Source organism: Argopecten irradians, chromosome 3, assembly GCF_041381155.1.
Source record: "Argopecten irradians isolate NY chromosome 3, Ai_NY, whole genome shotgun sequence".
Taxonomy (NCBI): domain Eukaryota; kingdom Metazoa; phylum Mollusca; class Bivalvia; order Pectinida; family Pectinidae; genus Argopecten; species Argopecten irradians.
In genome coordinates, this window is record NC_091136.1 from 42,790,847 (window position 1) to 42,813,196 (window position 22,350).

Here is a 22,350-nt window from a genome sequence, read left to right on the forward strand (position 1 = left end):
TTTAAAATAAAAGACTTGTATAGTCCTAATAGTCCTAGAGAATGTGTAATTGTATCTTAAAGCTGACAATGCAAGTTAAAAAGTATACATTTAAGATTAAAAAAAATAATTATGAGTTGTTTTTTTTTCAAAATTTTTTACACGACTTCTTCTTAAGAACCAAAAGGCCCAGGATATTCATATTGGGCCTGCAGCATGCTGGGATAAACAGCTACCAAGTGTGTTCAAATAAATGACCTTGACCTTCATTCAAGGTCACAGGGGTCAAATAGGCTAAAATATTTTAATGACTTCTTCTCAAAAACCAAAAGGCCCAGGATACTCATATTGGGCCTGTAGCATGCTGGGATGAAGGGCTACCAAGTTTGTTCAAATGAATGGCATTGATCTTCATTCAAGATCACAGGGGTCAAAATGGCTAAAATCTTTAAATGACTATGTTGTATTGTGCCAAAAGTCAGATGACCGTTAAGGCCCATGGGCCTCTTGTTCTATAATGGGTTAAATTTGGCAAAAATGTCTGAAAATGGTGCTTTTTGTAGCTCAAAATTAAGGAGTAGGGGTATCCATATGTTGTTATTCTGAGAAAAATTATTAGTCTTATTATCAAAACTGGTATATTTTTTTAAAGAAGACTACTAGAAAAATAATAAATTCTACAAATATCCATACATATCAAACACCTCATTAGGAAATTATGGCTTTAATCTCTTGTATATATGGTCAAAACGGCAAAATTCCCATAAAATCCAATATTTTGTCAACTAGGAACCTTTGAGTGACAATAGCTTAAAAACGAGCACACAGACATATGATTTTTCTTCCATTTTCTTTTATGGTATGAACTCCTATTTCAAAAATCTATGTCAGAAAACAAGTTTAATACAAGAAAATTTTGACTTCTCAGAGGAGTATTAACCTTAACTAGACTCAGTATGGGCTTCCATTTTACATGCAGTATTTAGCTCATTGGCCAGAATAACTTCCAGGGTGGCAGAGTCTCCAAATGGCCAAATTATGGGTTACAGTGAGTAAACATTAATTTTTTTTATTATCTATTTCTATGTTTTTGCCTCTATCCGGTCACAACTATATTCTGTTTTGGTCCCCCCATACTGATCACCACACAATCCCCACTCACTACTTCCAAATATATGTCCTAGGTCACACAATCCAGTCACCACTAATCTGTGTTTGCCCTACACTCCTCAGTCACCTTTAATCTGTGTCCTAGGTCCCACAATGAAGTCTCCACTAATCTGTATCCTTTGTCCTACAACCCATCTCACTATTAATCTGTGTCCTAGATCCCACCATCCAGTCACACTAATCTTTGTCCTAGATTCCCCTAAACAGTCACAACTAAGATATTTTTCCTAAGTCCCACTATCCAGTCATCTCTCATCTGTGTCCTTGGTCCCACAATCAAGTCACCACTAATCTGTGTCCTAATTCCCACAATCCAGTCACCACTAATCTGTGTCCGTAAGTCCCACAATCCTCAAGCACCACTTATCTGTGTCCTAAATACCACAATCCAATCACCACTAACCTGTGCCTTGGTCCCACAATGCAGTCACCACTAATCTGTGTCCTAGGTCCAACAATCCAGTCACCACTTATCTGTGTCCTAGGTCCAACAGTCCAGTCAACACTAATCTGTGCCCTTAGTCCTACAATCCAGTCACCACTAACCTGTGTCCTAGGTCCAACAATCCAGTCACCAGTAATCTGTGTCCTAGGTCCAACAGTCCAGTCAACACTTATCTGTGCCCTTAGTCCCAATAGTCACCACTAATCTGATGTCCAACTATTCAGTCAAATAAATCTAGTCACCACTTATCTGATGTCCAACTATTCAGTCGAATAAATCTAGTCACCACTTATCTGATGTCCCAACTATTCAGTCAATAAATCTAGTCACCACTTATCTGATGTCCAACTATTCAGTCAAATAAATCTAGTCACCACTTATCTGATGTCCAACTATTCAGTCAAATAAATCTAGTCACCACTTATCTGATGTCCAACTATTCAGTCACATAAATCTAGTCACCACTTATCTGATGTCCAACTATTCAGTCAAATAAATCTAGTCACCACTGATCTGATGTCCAACTATTCAGTCACATAAATCTAGTCACCACTTATCTGATGTCCAACTATTCAGTCAAATAAATCTAGTCACCACTTATCTGATGTCCAACTATTCAGTCAGAATAAATCTAGTCACCACTTATCTGATGTCCAACTATTTCAGTCAATAAATCTAGTCACCACTTATCTGATGTCCAACTATTCAGTCACATAAATCTAGTCACCACTTATCTGATGTCCAACTATTCAGTCACATAAATCTAGTCACCACTTATCTGATGTCCAACTATTCAGTCAAATAAATCTAGTCACCACTTATCTGATGTCCAACTAATTCAGTCAAATAAATCTAGTCACCACTTATCTGATGTCCAACTATTCAGTCAAATAAATCTAGTCACCACTTATCTGATGTCCAACTATTCAGTCACAATAAATCTAGTCACCACTTATCTGATGTCCAACTATTCAGTCAATAAATCTAGTCACCACTTATCTGATGTCCAACTATTCAGTCACATAAATCTAGTCACCACTTATCTGATGTCCAACTATTCAGTCGAATAAATCTAGTCACCACTAATCTGATGTCCAACTATTTAGTCACATAAATCTAGTCACCACTTATCTGATGTCCAACTATTCAGTCAAATAAATCTAGTCACCACTTATCTGATGTCCAACTATTCAGTCAAATAAATCTAGTCACCACTAATCTGATGTCCAACTATTCAGTCAAATAAATCTAGTCACCACTTATCTGATGTCCAACTATTCAGTCAAATAAATCTAGTCACCACTTATCTGATGTCCAACTATTCAGTCAAATAAATCTAGTCACCACTAATCTGATGTCCAACTATTCAGTCAAATAAATCTAGTCACCACTTATCTGATGTCCAACTATTCAGTCGAATAAATCTAGTCACCACTAATCTGATGTCCAAATATTTAGTCACATAAATCTAGTCACCACTTATCTGATGTCAAACTATTCAGTCAAATAAATCTAGTCACCACTTATCTGATGTCCAACTATTCAGTCACATAAATCTAGTCACCACTTATCTGATGTCCAACTATTCAGTCACATAAATCTAGTCACCACTTATCTGATGTCCAACTATTCAGTCAAATAAATCTAGTCACCACTTATCTGATGTCCAACTATTCAGTCAAATAAATCTAGTCACCACTGATCTGATGTCCAACTATTCAGTCAAATAAATCTAGTCACCACTTATCTGATGTCCAACTATTCAGTCACAAAAATCTAGTCACCACTGATCTGATGTCCAACTATTCAGTCAAATAAATCTAGTCACCACTGATCTGATGTCCAACTATTCAGTCAAATAAATCTAGTCACCACTAATCTGATGTCCAACTAATCAGTCAAATAAATCTAGTCACCACTTATCTGATGTCCAACTATTCAGTCAAATAAATCTAGTCACCACTTATCTGATGTCCAACTATTCAGTCACATAAATCTAGTCACCACTTATCTGATGTCCAACTATTCAGTCAAATAAATCTAGTCACCACTAATCTGATGTCCAACTATTCAGTCGAATAAATCTAGTCACCACTAATCTGATGTCCAACTATTCAGTCGAATAAATCTAGTCACCACTAATCTGATGTCCAACTATTCAGTCGAATAAATCTAGTCACCACTAATCTGATGTCCAACTATTCAGTCACATAAATCTAGTCACCACTTATCTGATGTCCAACTATTCAGTCAAATAAATCTAGTCACCACTGATCTGATGTCCAACTATTCAGTCAAATAAATCTAGTCACCACTAATCTGATGTCCAACTAATCAGTCAAATAAATCAAGTCACCACTAATCTGATGTCCAACTATTCAGTCACATAAATCTAGTCACCACTGATCTGATGTCCAAACTATTCAGTCAAATAAATCTAGTCACCACTAATCTGATGTCCAACTATTCAGTCAAATAAATCTAGTCACCACTTATCTGATGTCCAACTATTCAGTCGAATAAATCTAGTCACCACTAATCTGATGTCCAACTATTTAGTCACATAAATCTAGTCACCACTTATCTGATGTCCAACTATTCAGTCAAATAAATCTAGTCACCACTGATCTGATGTCCAACTATTCAGTCAACATAAATCTAGTCACCACTAATCTGATGTCCAACTATTCAGTCAAATAAATCTAGTCACCACTTATCTGATGTCCAACTATTCAGTCAAATAAATCTAGTCACCACTTATCTGATGTCCAACTATTCAGTCGAATAAATCTAGTCACCACTAATCTGATGTCCAACTATTCAGTCAAATAAATCTAGTCACCACTTATCTGATGTCCAACTATTCAGTCAAATAAATCTAGTCACCACTTATCTGATGTCCAACTATTCAGTCAAATAAATCTAGTCACCACTTATCTGATGTCCAACTATTCAGTCAAATAAATCTAGTCACCACTTATCTGATGTCCAACTATTCAGTCGAATAAATCTAGTCACCACTTATCTGATGTCCAACTATTCAGTCAAATAAATCTAGTCACCACTAATCTGATGTCCAACTATTCAAGTCAAATAAATCTAGTCACCACTTATCTGATGTCCAACTATTCAGTCAAATAAATCTAGTCACCACTTAATCTGATGTCCAACTATTCAGTCACATAAATCTAGTCACCACTTATCTGATGTCCAACTATTCAGTCAAATAAATCTAGTCACCACTTATCTGATGTCCAACTATTCAGTCAAATAAATCTAGTCACCACTTATCTGATGTCCAACTATTCAGTCAAATAAATCTAGTCACCACTTATCTGATGTCCAACTATTCAGTCAATAAATCTAGTCACCACTTATCTGATGTCCAACTATTCAGTCGAATAAATCTAGTCACCACTTATCTGATGTCCAACTATTCAGTCAAATAAATCTAGTCACCACTTATCTGATGTCCAACTATTCAGTCAAATAAATCTAGTCACCACTGATCTGATGTCCAACTATTCAGTCAAATAAATCTAGTCACCACTAATCTGATGTCCAACTATTCAGTCAAATAAATCTAGTCACCACTTATCTGATGTCCAACTATTCAGTCAAATAAATCTAGTCACCACTTATCTGATGTCCAACTATTCAGTCACATAAATCTAGTCACCACTTATCTGATGTCCAACTATTCAGTCACATAAATCTAGTCACCACTTATCTGATGTCCAACTATTCAGTCACATAAATCTAGTCACCACTTATCTGATGTCCAACTATTCAGTCACATAAATCTAGTCACCACTTATCTGATGTCCAACTATTCAGTCAAATAAATCTAGTCACCACTTATCTGATGTCCAACTATTCAGTCACATAAATCTAGTCACCACTTATCTGATGTCCAACTATTTCAGTCAAATAAATCTAGTCACCACTTATCTGATGTCCAACTATTCAGTCAAATAAATCTAGTCACCACTAATCTGATGTCCAACTATTCAGTCACATAAATCTAGTCACCACTAATCTGATGTCCAACTATTCAGTCACATAAATCTAGTCACCACTAATCTGATGTCCAACTATTCAGTCAAATAAATCTAGTCACCACTAATCTGATGTCCAACTATTCAGTCAAATAAATCTAGTCACCACTTATCTGATGTCCAACTATTCAGTCAAATAAATCTAGTCACCACTTATCTGATGTCCAACTATTCAGTCAATAAATCTAGTCACCACTTATCTGATGTCCAACTATTCAGTCAAATAAATCTAGTCACCACTAATCTGATGTCCAACTATTCAGTCACATAAATCTAGTCACCACTTATCTGATGTCCAACTATTCAGTCACATAAATCTAGTCACCACTTATCTGATGTCCAACTATTCAGTCAAATAAATCTAGTCACCACTTATCTGATGTCCAACTATTCAGTCAAATAAATCTAGTCACCACTTATCTGATGTCCAACTATTCAGTCAAATAAATCTAGTCACCACTTATCTGATGTCCAACTATTCAGTCAAATAAATCTAGTCACCACTTATCTGATGTCCAACTATTCAGTCACATAAATCTAGTCACCACTAATCTGATGTCCAACTATTCAGTCAAATAAATCTAGTCACCACTGATCTGATGTCCAACTATTCAGTCAAATAAATCTAGTCACCACTAATCTGATGTCCAACTATTCAGTCAAATAAACTAGTCACCACTTATCTGATGTCCAACTATTCAGTCAAATAAATCTAGTCACCACTTATCTGATGTCCAACTATTCAGTCAAATAAATCTAGTCACCACTTATCTGATGTCCAACTATTCAGTCAAATAAATCTAGTCACCACTTATCTGATGTCCAACTATTCAGTCAAATAAATCTAGTCACCACTTATCTGATGTCCAACTATTCAGTCACATAAATCTAGTCACCACTTATCTGATGTCCAACTATTCAGTCACATAAATCTAGTCACCACTTATCTGATGTCCAACTATTCAGTCAAATAAATCTAGTCACCACTTATCTGATGTCCAACTATTCAGTCAAATAAATCTAGTCACCACTTATCTGATGTCCAACTATTCAGTCAAATAAATCTAGTCACCACTAATCTGATGTCCAACTAATTCAGTCAAATAAATCAAGTCACCACTTATCTGATGTCCAACTATTCAGTCAAATAAATCTAGTCACCACTTATCTGATGTCCCAACTATTCAGTCAAATAAATCTAGTCACCACTTATCTGATGTCCAACTATTCAGTCAAATAAATCTAGTCACCACTTATCTGATGTCCAACTATTCAGTCACATAAATCTAGTCACCACTTATCTGATGTCCAACTATTCAGTCAAATAAATCTAGTCACCACTTATCTGATGTCCAACTATTCAGTCAAATAAATCTAGTCACCACTTATCTGATGTCCAACTATTCAGTCACATAAATCTAGTCACCACTAATCTGATGTCCAACTATTCAGTCACATAAATCTAGTCACCACTTATCTGATGTCCAACTATTCAGTCAAATAAATCTAGTCACCACTAATCTGATGTCCAACTATTCAGTCAAATAAATCTAGTCACCACTTATCTGATGTCCAACTATTCAGTCAAATAAATCTAGTCACCACTTATCTGATGTCCAACTATTCAGTCACATAAATCTAGTCACCACTTATCTGATGTCCAACTATTCAGTCAAATAAATCTAGTCACCACTTATCTGATGTCCAACTATTCAGTCACATAAATCTAGTCACCACTTATCTGATGTCCAACTATTCAGTCAAATAAATCTAGTCACCACTTATCTGATGTCCAACTATTCAGTCAAATAAATCTAGTCACCACTTATCTGATGTCCAACTATTCAGTCACATAAATCTAGTCACCACTTATCTGATGTCCAACTATTCAGTCAAATAAATCTAGTCACCACTTATCTGATGTCCAACTATTCAGTCACATAAATCTAGTCACCACTAATCTGATGTCCAACTATTCAGTCAAATAAATCTAGTCACCACTTATCTGATGTCCAACTATTCAGTCAATAAATCTAGTCACCACTTATCTGATGTCCAACTATTCAGTCAAATAAATCTAGTCACCACTTATCTGATGTCCAACTATTCAGTCAAATAAATCTAGTCACCACTTATCTGATGTCCAACTATTCAGTCAAATAAATCTAGTCACCACTTATCTGATGTCCAACTATTCAGTCAAATAAATCTAGTCACCACTTATCTGATGTCCAACTATTCAGTCAAATAAATCTAGTCACCACTTATCTGATGTCCAACTAATTCAGTCAAATAAATCTAGTCACCACTTATCTGATGTCCAACTATTCAGTCAAATAAATCTAGTCACCACTTATCTGATGTCCAACTATTCAGTCACATAAATCTAGTCACCACTGATCTGATGTCCAACTATTCAGTCAAATAAATCTAGTCACCACTTATCTGATGTCCAACTATTCAGTCAAATAAATCTAGTCACCACTAATCTGATGTCCAACTATTCAGTCAAATAAATCTAGTCACCACTGATCTGATGTCCAACTATTCAGTCACATAAATCTAGTCACCACTTATCTGATGTCCAACTATTCAGTCAAATAAATCTAGTCACCACTTATCTGATGTCCAACTATTCAGTCAAATAAATCTAGTCACCACTTATCTGATGTCCAACTATTCAGTCAAATAAATCTAGTCACCACTTATCTGATGTCCAACTATTCAGTCAAATAAATCTAGTCACCACTTATCTGATGTCCAACTATTCAGTCAACAAATAAATCTAGTCACCACTTATCTGATGTCCAACTATTCAGTCACATAAATCTAGTCACCACTTATCTGATGTCCAACTATTCAGTCACATAAATCTAGTCACCACTTATCTGATGTCCAACTATTCAGTCAAATAAATCTAGTCACCACTGATCTGATGTCCAACTATTCAGTCACATAAATCTAGTCACCACTAATCTGATGTCCAACTATTCAGTCAAATAAATCTAGTCACCACTTATCTGATGTCCAACTATTCAGTCAACATAAATCTAGTCACCACTATTATCTGATGTCCAACTATTCAGTCAAATAAATCTAGTCACCACTTATCTGATGTCCAACTATTCAGTCAAATAAATCTAGTCACCACTTATCTGATGTCCAACTATTCAGTCAAATAAATCTAGTCACCACTTATCTGATGTCCAACTATTCAGTCACATAAATCTAGTCACCACTTATCTGATGTCCAACTATTCAGTCGAATAAATCTAGTCACCACTTATCTGATGTCCAACTATTCAGTCACATAAATCTAGTCACCACTGATCTGATGTCCAACTATTCAGTCAAATAAATCTAGTCACCACTTATCTGATGTCCAACTATTCAGTCAAATAAATCTAGTCACCACTTATCTGATGTCCAACTATTCAGTCAAATAAATCTAGTCACCACTAATCTGATGTCCAACTATTCAGTCGAATAAATCTAGTCACCACTTATCTGATGTCCAACTATTCAGTCAAATAAATCTAGTCACCACTTATCTGATGTCCAACTATTCAGTCAAATAAATCTAGTCACCACTTATCTGATGTCCAACTATTCAGTCACATAAATCTAGTCACCACTTATCTGATGTCCAACTATTCAGTCAAATAAATCTAGTCACCACTTATCTGATGTCCAACTATTCAGTCAAATAAATCTAGTCACCACTTATCTGATGTCCAACTATTCAGTCAAATAAATCTAGTCACCACTAATCTGATGTCCAAACTATTCAGTCAAATAAATCTAGTCACCACTTATCTGATGTCCAACTATTCAGTCAAAAAATCTAGTCACCACTATCTGATGTCCAACTATTCAGTCAAATAAATCTAGTCACCACTGATATCTGATGTCCAACTATTCAGTCAAATAAATCTAGTCACCACTTATCTGATGTCCAACTATTCAGTCACATAAATCTAGTCACCACTTATCTGATGTCCAACTATTCAGTCACATAAATCTAGTCACCACTTATCTGATGTCCAACTATTCAGTCAAATAAATCTAGTCACCACTTATCTGATGTCCAACTATTCAGTCAAATAAATCTAGTCACCACTTATCTGATGTCCAACTATTCAGTCGAATAAATCTAGTCACCACTGATCTGATGTCCAACTATTCAGTCAAATAAATCTAGTCACCACTAATCTGATGTCCAACTATTCAGTCAAATAAATCTAGTCACCACTTATCTGATGTCCAACTATTCAGTCAAATAAATCTAGTCACCACTTATCTGATGTCCAACTATTCAGTCAAATAAATCTAGTCACCACTAATCTGATGTCCAACTAATCAGTCAAATAAATCAAGTCACCACTTATCTGATGTCCAACTATTCAGTCAAATAAATCTAGTCACCACTTATCTGATGTCCAACTATTCAGTCACATAAATCTAGTCACCACTTATCTGATGTCCAACTATTCAGTCAAATAAATCTAGTCACCACTTATCTGATGTCCAACTATTCAGTCACATAAATCTAGTCACCACTTATCTGATGTCCAACTATTCAGTCAAATAAATCTAGTCACCACTTATCTGATGTCCAACTATTCAGTCAAATAAATCTAGTCACCACTTATCTGATGTCCAACTATTCAGTCAAATAAATCTAGTCACCACTGATCTGATGTCCAACTATTCAGTCAAATAAATCTAGTCACCACTAATCTGATGTCCAACTATTCAGTCAAATAAATCTAGTCACCACTTATCTGATGTCCAACTATTCAGTCAAATAAATCTAGTCACCACTAATCTGATGTCCAACTATTCAGTCACATAAATCTAGTCACCACTTATCTGATGTCCAACTATTCAGTCAAATAAATCTAGTCACCACTTATCTGATGTCCAACTATTCAGTCAAATAAATCTAGTCACCACTTATCTGATGTCCAACTATTCAGTCACATAAATCTAGTCACCACTTATCTGATGTCCAACTATTCAGTCAAATAAATCTAGTCACCACTTATCTGATGTCCAACTATTCAGTCGAATAAATCTAGTCACCACTTATCTGATGTCCAACTATTCAGTCAAATAAATCTAGTCACCACTTATCTGATGTCCAACTATTCAGTCAAATAAATCTAGTCACCACTTATCTGATGTCCAACTATTCAGTCACATAAATCTAGTCACCACTAATCTGATGTCCAACTATTCAGTCAAATAAATCTAGTCACCACTTATCTGATGTCCAACTATTCAGTCAAATAAATCTAGTCACCACTTATCTGATGTCCAACTATTCAGTCGAATAAATCTAGTCACCACTTATCTGATGTCCAACTATTCAGTCAAATAAATCTAGTCACCACTTATCTGATGTCCAACTATTCAGTCAAATAAATCTAGTCACCACTTATCTGATGTCCAACTATTCAGTCGAATAAATCTAGTCACCACTAATCTGATGTCCAACTATTTAGTCACATAAATCTAGTCACCACTAATCTGATGTCCAACTATTCAGTCACATAAATCTAGTCACCACTAATCTGATGTCCAACTATTCAGTCAAATAAATCTAGTCACCACTGATCTGATGTCCAACTATTCAGTCAAATAAATCTAGTCACCACTAATCTGATGTCCAACTATTCAGTCAAATAAATCTAGTCACCACTAATCTGATGTCCAACTATTCAGTCACATAAATCTAGTCACCACTTATCTGATGTCCAACTATTCAGTCAAATAAATCTAGTCACCACTTATCTGATGTCCAACTATTCAGTCAAATAAATCTAGTCACCACTTATCTGATGTCCAACTATTCAGTCAAATAAATCTAGTCACCACTTATCTGATGTCCAACTATTCAGTCGAATAAATCTAGTCACCACTAATCTGATGTCCAACTATTCAGTCACATAAATCTAGTCACCACTTATCTGATGTCCAACTATTCAGTCAAATAAATCTAGTCACCACTTATCTGATGTCCAACTATTCAGTCAAATAAATCTAGTCACCACTTATCTGATGTCCAACTATTCAGTCAAATAAATCTAGTCACCACTTATCTGATGTCCAACTATTCAGTCACATAAATCTAGTCACCACTTATCTGATGTCCAACTATTCAGTCAAATAAATCTAGTCACCACTTATCTGATGTCCAACTATTCAGTCAAATAAATCTAGTCACCACTTATCTGATGTCCAACTATTCAGTCAAATAAATCTAGGTCACCACTTATCTGATGTCTAACTATTCAGTCAAATAAATCTAGTCACCACTTATCTGATGTCCAACTATTCAGTCAAATAAATCTAGTCACCACTAATCTGATGTCCAACTAATCAGTCAAATAAATCTAGTCACCACTTATCTGATGTCCAACTATTCAGTCAAATAAATCTAGTCACCACTTATCTGATGTCCAACTATTCAGTCAAATAAATCTAGTCACCACTAATCTGATGTCCAACTATTCAGTCACATAAATCTAGTCACCACTTATCTGATGTCCAACTATTCAGTCAAATAAATCTAGTCACCACTTATCTGATGTCCAACTATTCAGTCACATAAATCTAGTCACCACTTATCTGATGTCCAACTATTCAGTCAAATAAATCTAGTCACCACTTATCTGATGTCCAACTATTCAGTCACATAAATCTAGTCACCACTTATCTGATGTCCAACTATTCAGTCACATAAATCTAGTCACCACTTATCTGATGTCCAACTATTCAGTCAAAATAAATCTAGTTCAGCCACTTATCTGATGTCCAACTATTCAGTCAAATAAATCTAGTCACCACTTATCTGATGTCCAACTATTCAGTCAAATAAATCTAGTCACCACTTATCTGATGTCCAACTATTCAGTCACATAAATCTAGTCACCACTTATCTGATGTCCAACTATTCAGTCACATAAATCTAGTCACCACTTATCTGATGTCCAACTATTCAGTCAAATAAATCTAGTCACCACTTATCTGATGTCCAACTATTCAGTCACAATAAATCTAGTCACCACTTATCTGATGTCCAACTATTCAGTCCAAATAAATCTAGTCACCACTTATCTGATGTCCAACTATTCAGTCACATAAATCTAGTCACCACTTATCTGATGTCCAACTATTCAGTCAAATAAATCTAGTCACCACTTATCTGATGTCCAACTATTCAGTCACATAAATCTAGTCACCACTTATCTGATGTCCAACTATTCAGTCAAATAAATCTAGTCACCACTTATCTGATGTCCAACTATTCAGTCAAATAAATCTAGTCACCACTTATCTGATGTCCAACTATTCAGTCAAATAAATCTAGTCACCACTTATCTGATGTCCAACTATTCAGTCAAATAAATCTAATCACCACCGATCTGATGTCCAACTATTCAGTCAAATAAATCTAGTCACCACTTATCTGGATATCTAACTATTCAGTCAAATAAATCTAGTCACCACTTATCTGATGTCCAACTATTCAGTCAAATAAATCTAGTCACCACTTATCTGATGTCCAACTATTCAGTCAAATAAATCTAGTCACCACTTATCTGATGTCCAACTATTCAGTTAAATAAATCTAGTCACCACTTATCTGATGTCCAACTATTCAGTCAAATAAATCTAGTCACCACTGATCTGATGTCCAGAATAAATAGTCAAATCTGGAAATCTAGTCAGTCACCACTTATCTGATGTCCAACTATTCATCAAATAAATCTAGTCACCACTTATCTGATGTCCAACTATTCAGTCAAATAAATCTAGTCACCACTAATCTGATGTCCAACTATTCAGTCACATAAATCTAGTCACCACTAATCTGATGTCCAACTATTCAGTCAAATAAATCTAGTCACCACTTATCTGGATATCTAACTATTCAGTCAAATAAATCTAGTCACCACTTATCTGATGTCCAACTATTCAGTCAAATAAATCTAGTCACCACTTATCTGATGTCCAACTATTCAGTCAAATAAATCTAGTCACCACTTATCTGATGTCCAACTAATTCAGTCAAATAAATCTAGTCACCACTTATCTGATGTCCAACTATTCAGTCAAATAAATCTAGTCACCACTTATCTGATGTCCAACTATTCAGTCAAATAAATCTAGTCACCACTTATCTGATGTCCAACTATTCAGTCAAATAAATCTAGTCACCACTTATCTGATGTCCAACTATTTAGTCACATAAATCTAGTCACCACTTATCTGATGTCCAACTATTCAGTCAAATAAATCTAGTCACCACTTATCTGATGTCCAACTATTCAGTCACATAAATCTAGTCACCACTTATCTGATGTCCAACTATTCAGTCACATAAATCTAGTCACCACTTATCTGATGTCCAACTATTCAGTCAAATAAATCTAGTCACCACTTATCTGGATATCTAACTATTCAGTCAAATAAATCTAGTCACCACTGATCTGATGTCCAACTATTCAGTCAAATAAATCTAGTCACCACTTATCTGATGTCCAACTATTCAGTCAAATAAATCTAGTCACCACTTATCTGATGTCCAACTATTCAGTCAAATAAATCTAGTCACCACTGATCTGATGTCCAACTATTCAGTCAAATAAATCTAGTCACCACTTATCTGATGTCCAACTATTCAGTCAAATAAATCTAGTCACCACTTATCTGATGTCCAACTATTCAGTCAAATAAATCTAGTCACCACTTATCTGATGTCCAACTATTCAGTCAAATAAATCTAGTCACCACTTATCTGATGTCCAACTATTCAGTCAAATAAATCTTGCCACCACTTATCTGATGTCCAACTATTCAGTCACATAAATCTAGTCACCACTATCTGATGTCCAACTATTCAGTCACATAAATCTAGTCACCACTTATCTGATGTCCAACTATTCAGTCAAATAAATCTAGTCACCACTTATCTGATGTCCAACTATTCAGTCACATAAATCTAGTCACCACTTATCTGATGTCCAACTATTCAGTCACATAAATCTAGTCACCACTTATCTGATGTCCAACTATTCAGTCACATAAATCTAGTCACCACTGATCTGATGTCCAACTATTCAGTCAAATAAATCTAGTCACCACTTATCTGATGTCCAACTATTCAGTCAAATAAATCTAGTCACCACTTATCTGATGTCCAACTATTCAGTCAAATAAATCTAGTCACCACTTATCTGATGTCCAACTATTCAGTCAAATAAATCTAGTCACCACTTATCTGATGTCCAACTATTCAGTCAAATAAATCTAGTCACCACTTATCTGATGTCCAACTATTCAGTCAAATAAATCTAGTCACCACTAATCTGATGTCCAACTATTCAGTCACATAAATCTAGTCACCACTAATCTGATGTCCAACTATTCAGTCACATAAATCTAGTCACCACTTATCTGATGTCCAACTATTCAGTCAAATAAATCTAGTCACCACTTATCTGATGTCCAACTATTCAGTCACATAAATCTAGTCACCACTTATCTGATGTCCAACTATTCAGTCAAATAAATCTAGTCACCACTTATCTGATGTCCAACTATTCAGTCAAATAAATCTAGTCACCACTTATCTGATGTCCAACTATTCAGTCAAATAAATCTAGTCACCACTTATCTGATGTCCAACTATTCAGTCAAATAAATCTAGTCACCACTGATCTGATTTCCAACTATTCAGTCCAACATAAATCTAGTCACCACTTATCTGATGTCCAACTATTCAGTAAAATAAATCTAGTCACCACTGATCTGATGTCCAACTATTCAGTCAAATAAATCTAGTCACCACTTATCTGATGTCCAACTATTCAGTCAAATAAATCTAGTCACCACTTATCTGATGTCCAACTATTCTATTCCACTGATCAGTCAAATTCATCAAATAAATCTAGTCACCACTAATCTGATGTCCAACTATTCAGTCGAATAAATCTAGTCACCACTTATCTGATGTCCAACTATTCAGTCAAATAAATCTAGTCACCACTTATCTGATGTCCAACTATTCAGTCAAATAAATCTAGTCACCACTGATCTGATGTCCAACTATTCAGTCAAATAAATCTAGTCACCACTAATCTGATGTCCAACTAATCAGTCAAATAAATCAAGTCACCACTTATCTGATGTCCAACTATTCAGTCGAATAAATCTAGTCACCACTGATCTGATGTCCAACTATTCAGTCAAATAAATCTAGTCACCACTTATCTGATGTCCAACTATTCAGTCGAATAAATCTAGTCACCACTTATCTGATGTCCAACTATTCAGTCAAATAAATCTAGTCACCACTTATCTGATGTCCAACTATTCAGTCAAATAAATCTAGTCACCACTTATCTGATGTCCAACTATTCAGTCACATAAATCTAGTCACCACTTATCTGATGTCCAACTATTCAGTCAAATAAATCTAGTCACCACTTATCTGATGTCCAACTATTCAGTCAAATAAATCTAGTCACCACTTATCTGATGTCCAACTATTCAGTCACATAAATCTAGTCACCACTTATCTGATGTCCAACTATTCAGTCAAATAAATCTAGTCACCACTTATCTGATGTCCAAACTATTCAGTCAAATAAATCTAGTCACCACTAATCTGATGTCCAACTATTCAGTCAAATAAATCTAGTCACCACTTATCTGATGTCCAACTATTCAGTCAATAAATCTAGTCACCACTTATCTGATGTCCAACTATTCAGTCACATAAATCTAGTCACCACTTATCTGATGTCCAACTATTCAGTCAAATAAATCTAGTCACCACTTACTGATGTCCAACTATTCAGTCGAATAAATCTAGTCACCACTATCTGATGTCCAACTATTCAGTCAAATAAATCTAGTCACCACTTATCTGATGTCCAACTATTCAGTCACATAAATCTAGTCACCACTTATCTGATGTCCAACTATTCAGTCACATAAATCTAGTCACCACTTATCTGATGTCAAACTATTCAGTCAAATAAATCTAGTCACCACTTATCTGATGTCTAACTATTCAGTCAATAAATCTAGTCACCACTGATCTGATGTCCAAATATTCAGTCACATAAATCTAGTCACCACTGATCTGGATATCTAACTATTCAGTCAAATAAATCTAGTCACCACTTAATCTGATGTCCAACTATTCAGTCAAATAAATCTAGTCACCACTTATCTGATGTCCAACTATTCAGTCACATAAATCTAGTCACCACTGATCTGATGTCCAACTATTCAGTCAAATAAATCTAGTCACCACTAATCTGATGTCCAACTATTCAGTCAAATAAATCTAGTCACCACTTATCTGATGTCCAACTATTCAGTCAAATAAATCTAGTCACCACTTATCTGATGTCCAACTATTCAGTCAAATAAATCTAGTCACCACTAATAATTACTATTCTGATGTCCAACTATTCAATAAATCTAGTCACCACTTATCTGATGTCCAACTATTCAGTCAAATAAATCTAGTCACCACTTATCTGATGTCCAACTATTCAGTCACATAAATCTAGTCACCACTGATCTGATGTCCAACTATTCAGTCACATAAATCTAGTCACCACTAATCTGATGTCCAACTATTCAGTCAAATAAATCTAGTCACCACTTATCTGATGTCCAACTATTCAGTCAAATAAATCTAGTCACCACTGATCTGGATATCTAACTATTCAGTCAAATAAATCTAGTCACCACTAATCTGATGTCCAACTATTCAGTCAAATAAATCGAGTCACCACTTATCTGATGTCCAACTATTCAGATCAAATAAATCTAGTCACCACTGATCTGATGTCCAACTATTCAGTCAAATAAATCTAGTCACCACTTATCTGATGTCCAACTATTCAGTCAAATAAATCTAGTCACCACTTATCTGATGTCCAACTATTCAGTCAAATAAATCTAGTCACCACTTATCTGATGTCCAACTATTCAGTCACATAAATCTAGTCACCACTTATCTGATGTCCAACTATTCAGTCAAATAAATCTAGTCACCACTTATCTGATGTCCAACTATTCAGTCACATAAATCTAGTCACCACTTATCTGATGTCCAACTATTCAGTCAAATAAATCTAGTCACCACTTATCTGATGTCCAACTATTCAGTCAAATAAATCTAGTCACCACTTATCTGATGTCCAACTATTCAGTCAAATAAATCTAGTCACCACTTATCTGATGTCCAACTATTCAGTCACATAAATCTAGTCACCACTTATCTGATGTCCAACTATTCAGTCACATAAATCTAGTCACCACTGATCTGATGTCCAACTATTCAGTCACATAAATCTAGTCACCACTTATCTGATGTCCAACTATTCAGTCAAATAAATCTAGTCACCACTTATCTGATGTCTAACTATTCAGTCAAATAAATCTAGTCACCACTTATCTGATGTCCAACTATTCAGTCACAATAAATCTAGTCACCACTTATCTGATGTCCAACTATTCAGTCAAATAAATCTAGTCACCACTAATCTGATGTCCAACTATTCAGTCAAATAAATCTAGTCACCACTTATCTGATGTCCAACTATTCAGTCAAATAAATCTAGTCACCACTAATCTGATGTCCAACTATTCAGTCAAATAAATCTAGTCACCACTTATCTGATGTCCAACTATTCAGTCAAATAAATCTAGTCACCACTGATCTGATGTCCAACTATTCAGTCAAATAAATCTAGTCACCACTAATCTGATGTCCAACTATTCAGTCAAATAAATCTAGTCACCACTTATCTGATGTCCAACTATTCAGTCAAATAAATCTAGTCACCACTGATCTGATGTCCAACTATTCAGTCAAATAAATCTAGTCACCACTTATCTGATGTCCAACTATTCAGTCAAATAAATCTAGTCACCACTTATCTGATGTCCAACTATTCAGTCAATAAATCTAGTCACCACTGATCTGATGTCCAACTATTCAGTCACATAAATCTAGTCACCACTTATCTGATGTCCAACTATTCAGTCAAATAAATCTAGTCACCACTTATCTGATGTCCAACTATTCAGTCGAATAAATCTAGTCACCACTAATCTGATGTCCAACTATTCAGTCACAATAAATCTAGTCACCACTTATCTGATGTCCAACTATTCAGTCAAATAAATCTAGTCACCACTTATCTGATGTCCAACTATTCAGTCAAATAAATCTAGTCACCACTTATCTGATGTCCAACTATTCAGTCAAATAAATCTAGTCACCACTTATCTGATGTCCAACTATTCAGTCAAATAAATCTATGTCACCACTGATCTGATGTCCAACTATTCAGTCAAATAAATCTAGTCACCACTTATCTGATGTCCAACTATTCAGTCAAATAAATCTAGTCACCACTTATCTGATGTCCAACTATTCAGTCACATAAATCTAGTCACCACTATCTGATGTCCAACTATTCAGTCACAAATAAATCTAGTCACCACTTATCTGATGTCCAACTATTCAGTCACATAAATCTAGTCACCACTTATCTGATGTCCAACTATTCAGTCACATAAATCTAGTCACCACTTATCTGATGTCCAACTATTCAGTCAAATAAATCTAGTCACCACTAATCTGATGTCCAACTATTCAGTCACAAATAAATCTAGTCCACCACTTAAATCTGATGTCCAACTATTCAGTCACATAAATCTAGTCACCACTTATCTGATGTCCAACTATTCAGTCAAATAAATCTAGTCACCACTTATCTGATGTCCAACTATTCAGTCACATAAATCTAGTCACCACTGATCTGATGTCCAACTATTCAGTCAAATAAATCTAGTCACCACTTATCTGATGTCCAACTATTCAGTCACATAAATCTAGTCACCACTTATCTGATGTCCAAACTATTCAGTCACATAAAATCTAGTCACCACTTATCTGATGTCCAACTATTCAGTCAAATAAATCTAGTCACCACTTATCTGATGTCCAACTATTCAGTCACATAAATCTATCACCACTTATCTGATGTCCAACTATTCAGTCAAATAAATCGTCAGTCACCTAATCCAGTCACCAGTAATCTGTGTCCTTAGTCCCACAATCCAGACATCACTAATCTGTGTCCTAGATAGCACAATCCAGTCACCACTTATCTGTATTTTAAGTCCAACAGTCCTCAGCCACTACTAATCTGTGTCCTTAGTCCACAATCAAGCCATCTGATGTCCCTACTAATCTGTGTCCTAGGTCCCACAATCCATTCACTACTAATCTGTGTCCTAGGTCCAACAATCCAGTCACTATTAATCTGTGTTTTAGGTCCAACAATCCAGTCACCACTGATCTGTGTCCTAAGTCCCTCAATCCAATCACCACTAATCTGTGTCCTAAGTCCCTCAATCCAATCACCACTATTTTGTCCTAGGTCTCACAATCCAGTCACTACTAATCTGTGTCCTAGGTAGCACAATCCACTCACCACTAATCTGTGTCCTAGGTCCAACAATCCAGTCAACACTAATCTGTGTACTAAGTTCCCCAATCCAATCACCACTAATCTTTGTCCTAGGTAGCACAATTCAGTCATCCCTAATCTGTGTCCCAAGTCCCACAAATCCCACTCATCACTTATCTGTGTCCTAGGTACCACAATTCAGTCACCCCTAATCTGTGTCCTAGGTCCCACAATCCATTCACCACTGATCTGTGTCCTAGGTCCCACAATCCAGTCACCACCAATTCAACCAAATTTTCTATTCCCAAATCAGAGGGGAAGATATTTTGTGTTTAATTTGTCTGCCCAAATTGGTTACTTACTATTGTTATCTAATGTGTACACAAACTGCTGCAGTGTATGCATCACTCATAATTACTCAGTTAGTCGTATTTATTAAGTAATTGTTAATTATAACATATCTATCCATATCAACATGGACAATTTATTTCAGATTGTCTAGTTGTAAATGTTTATAACAATCTATTCACAAGTAAATGCAGGAAACACTTTGATTAAAAAAAGAAGCGTCTTGAGTAATTTGAAAGTTTAGATTTATTTGTTGTAAGGTTAAATGTGATGAGGATATGCCAGAAATTTCCTGTTGTTTTTTTTTGAGTCTGTAAAAACAATGCAGAGATAAGGAATGTCCTGAAAGTTTCCAGATTCATTCTATTGTGGAGAAAAATGATAAAATAAATGAACACAGGAGCTGCAGTGTGTAACTATAGATAAAGTTTGACACTAATGGTTCTTTGGTTTATTACTATTAGTTTTGTATTTAATTTTAGTTTTTGCCTGTATCCTTCTATCATTCTAAAATTTCAATGGTACCATATATATAAAGTTTTTTAAAATGTATGATAATTCTTGTGTCTTGTAAATCTTGTCTCATCTGCAGGTGCAGAAATGATAAGTAGATATAGAAAATCTTAGTTTTCAGCATTTACGATAAATTTTTCATTAGATTTCTCACTAGGAAGTTGCTCGTATTTCCTATGTTTCTGATCACTGATATTTTTCAGAAGGATTAGAGGGATTTTCCTCAACTTTGTTGGTTCCCATCAATTACTCCATAATTACATAGGCATACAAAGTAGTTTTGAGGTTTATTCTGAAGCTAAACTACCCTCAGGTGAAGATTATTACTTACTTTGTCTTCTTTGTGTAAAGTTGCTTGAAATTTATCTATTGTTTTAATACACATACTGTACATTGTATTAGCAATGAATGATGATGAAACCTCATACAATTTTTTTAGAAGTTACCTCCCCTTTATCATTCTAAAGGAAGTGTTATTTTGCAAAAGCTATTTTGACTCACATACTAAGTGAGACTTAGGTGTTGTTTTTCTTGCTGTGTCATAATTTTGGGTGTTGTATGTACAAAAAGAAGACTTTTCTCAATTATCAGCAGAAATATATTCCCAAATGCATTAAAATCTTGTAACAGGAATTTGCAAACTGCAACCCAGAGGTGACAAAGCAGCTATAGCTGTCCGACACCGGATATAAACCGATTAGCCATCAGGATAGATCAGATCTGCAATACTAAATTGATGACTGACAGCCATCTTTAATTTCTTTCCTTGAAATTGGTTATCTCTATTTAAGAAAAACATCAGAAATAGATACCTAAGGTACCAGTACTTTTTAACTTTACACTTTAAGGATGCATCCTCTTATTTCTCAATTTAGCTCTGATACTGACAGTTTTCTCAAATCTTTCTTTGAGTTTAATCCTTTTTTTTTTAATCCTTTTTCATTGGATCTAAATTTTGAAATGGCTGATAAACAGTAAGTCTATTTTAACTGTTTTAATTTGTTTTTAAAATGTGTTCTTGCGGATATACTAGAAGATGTGAAAAAGAAATATTGTATTCATCCCAGTAAGCGCCCAGGGCACTTCAAAAATTGAAGCAAATAAGGAGGCCCTTAAAAGAAATAAATTTTAGCCTTCCATAAAATTATTCTACAAAGCAAACCATAAATCATCCTTGGTAACCCACTGTCAGCAATGTATCATTTACTGATATGACCATAAATCAATTTGCAAAAGAAATCAGAAAAGGAAACCAACACAGTTTTCATATTTTCAGTCTGCATTTATAATCAAAATAAGTGAAATTGAAGCCTAAAAAGGAGGC

At 35.1% G+C, this 22,350-nt stretch overlaps 1 protein-coding gene across 1 annotated transcript in view; it reads left to right on the top strand.

The window, feature by feature from the left end:
- The window catches only part of LOC138318668 (N-alpha-acetyltransferase 20-like), a 56,413-nt gene that overhangs the window by 10,871 nt on the left and 23,192 nt on the right, over positions 1 to 22,350 (top strand). Inside the window, 2 exon segments of the mRNA XM_069261265.1 lie at positions 935 to 979; positions 982 to 1,027. Coding sequence (XP_069117366.1) covers positions 935 to 979; positions 982 to 1,027 — 91 coding nt within the window.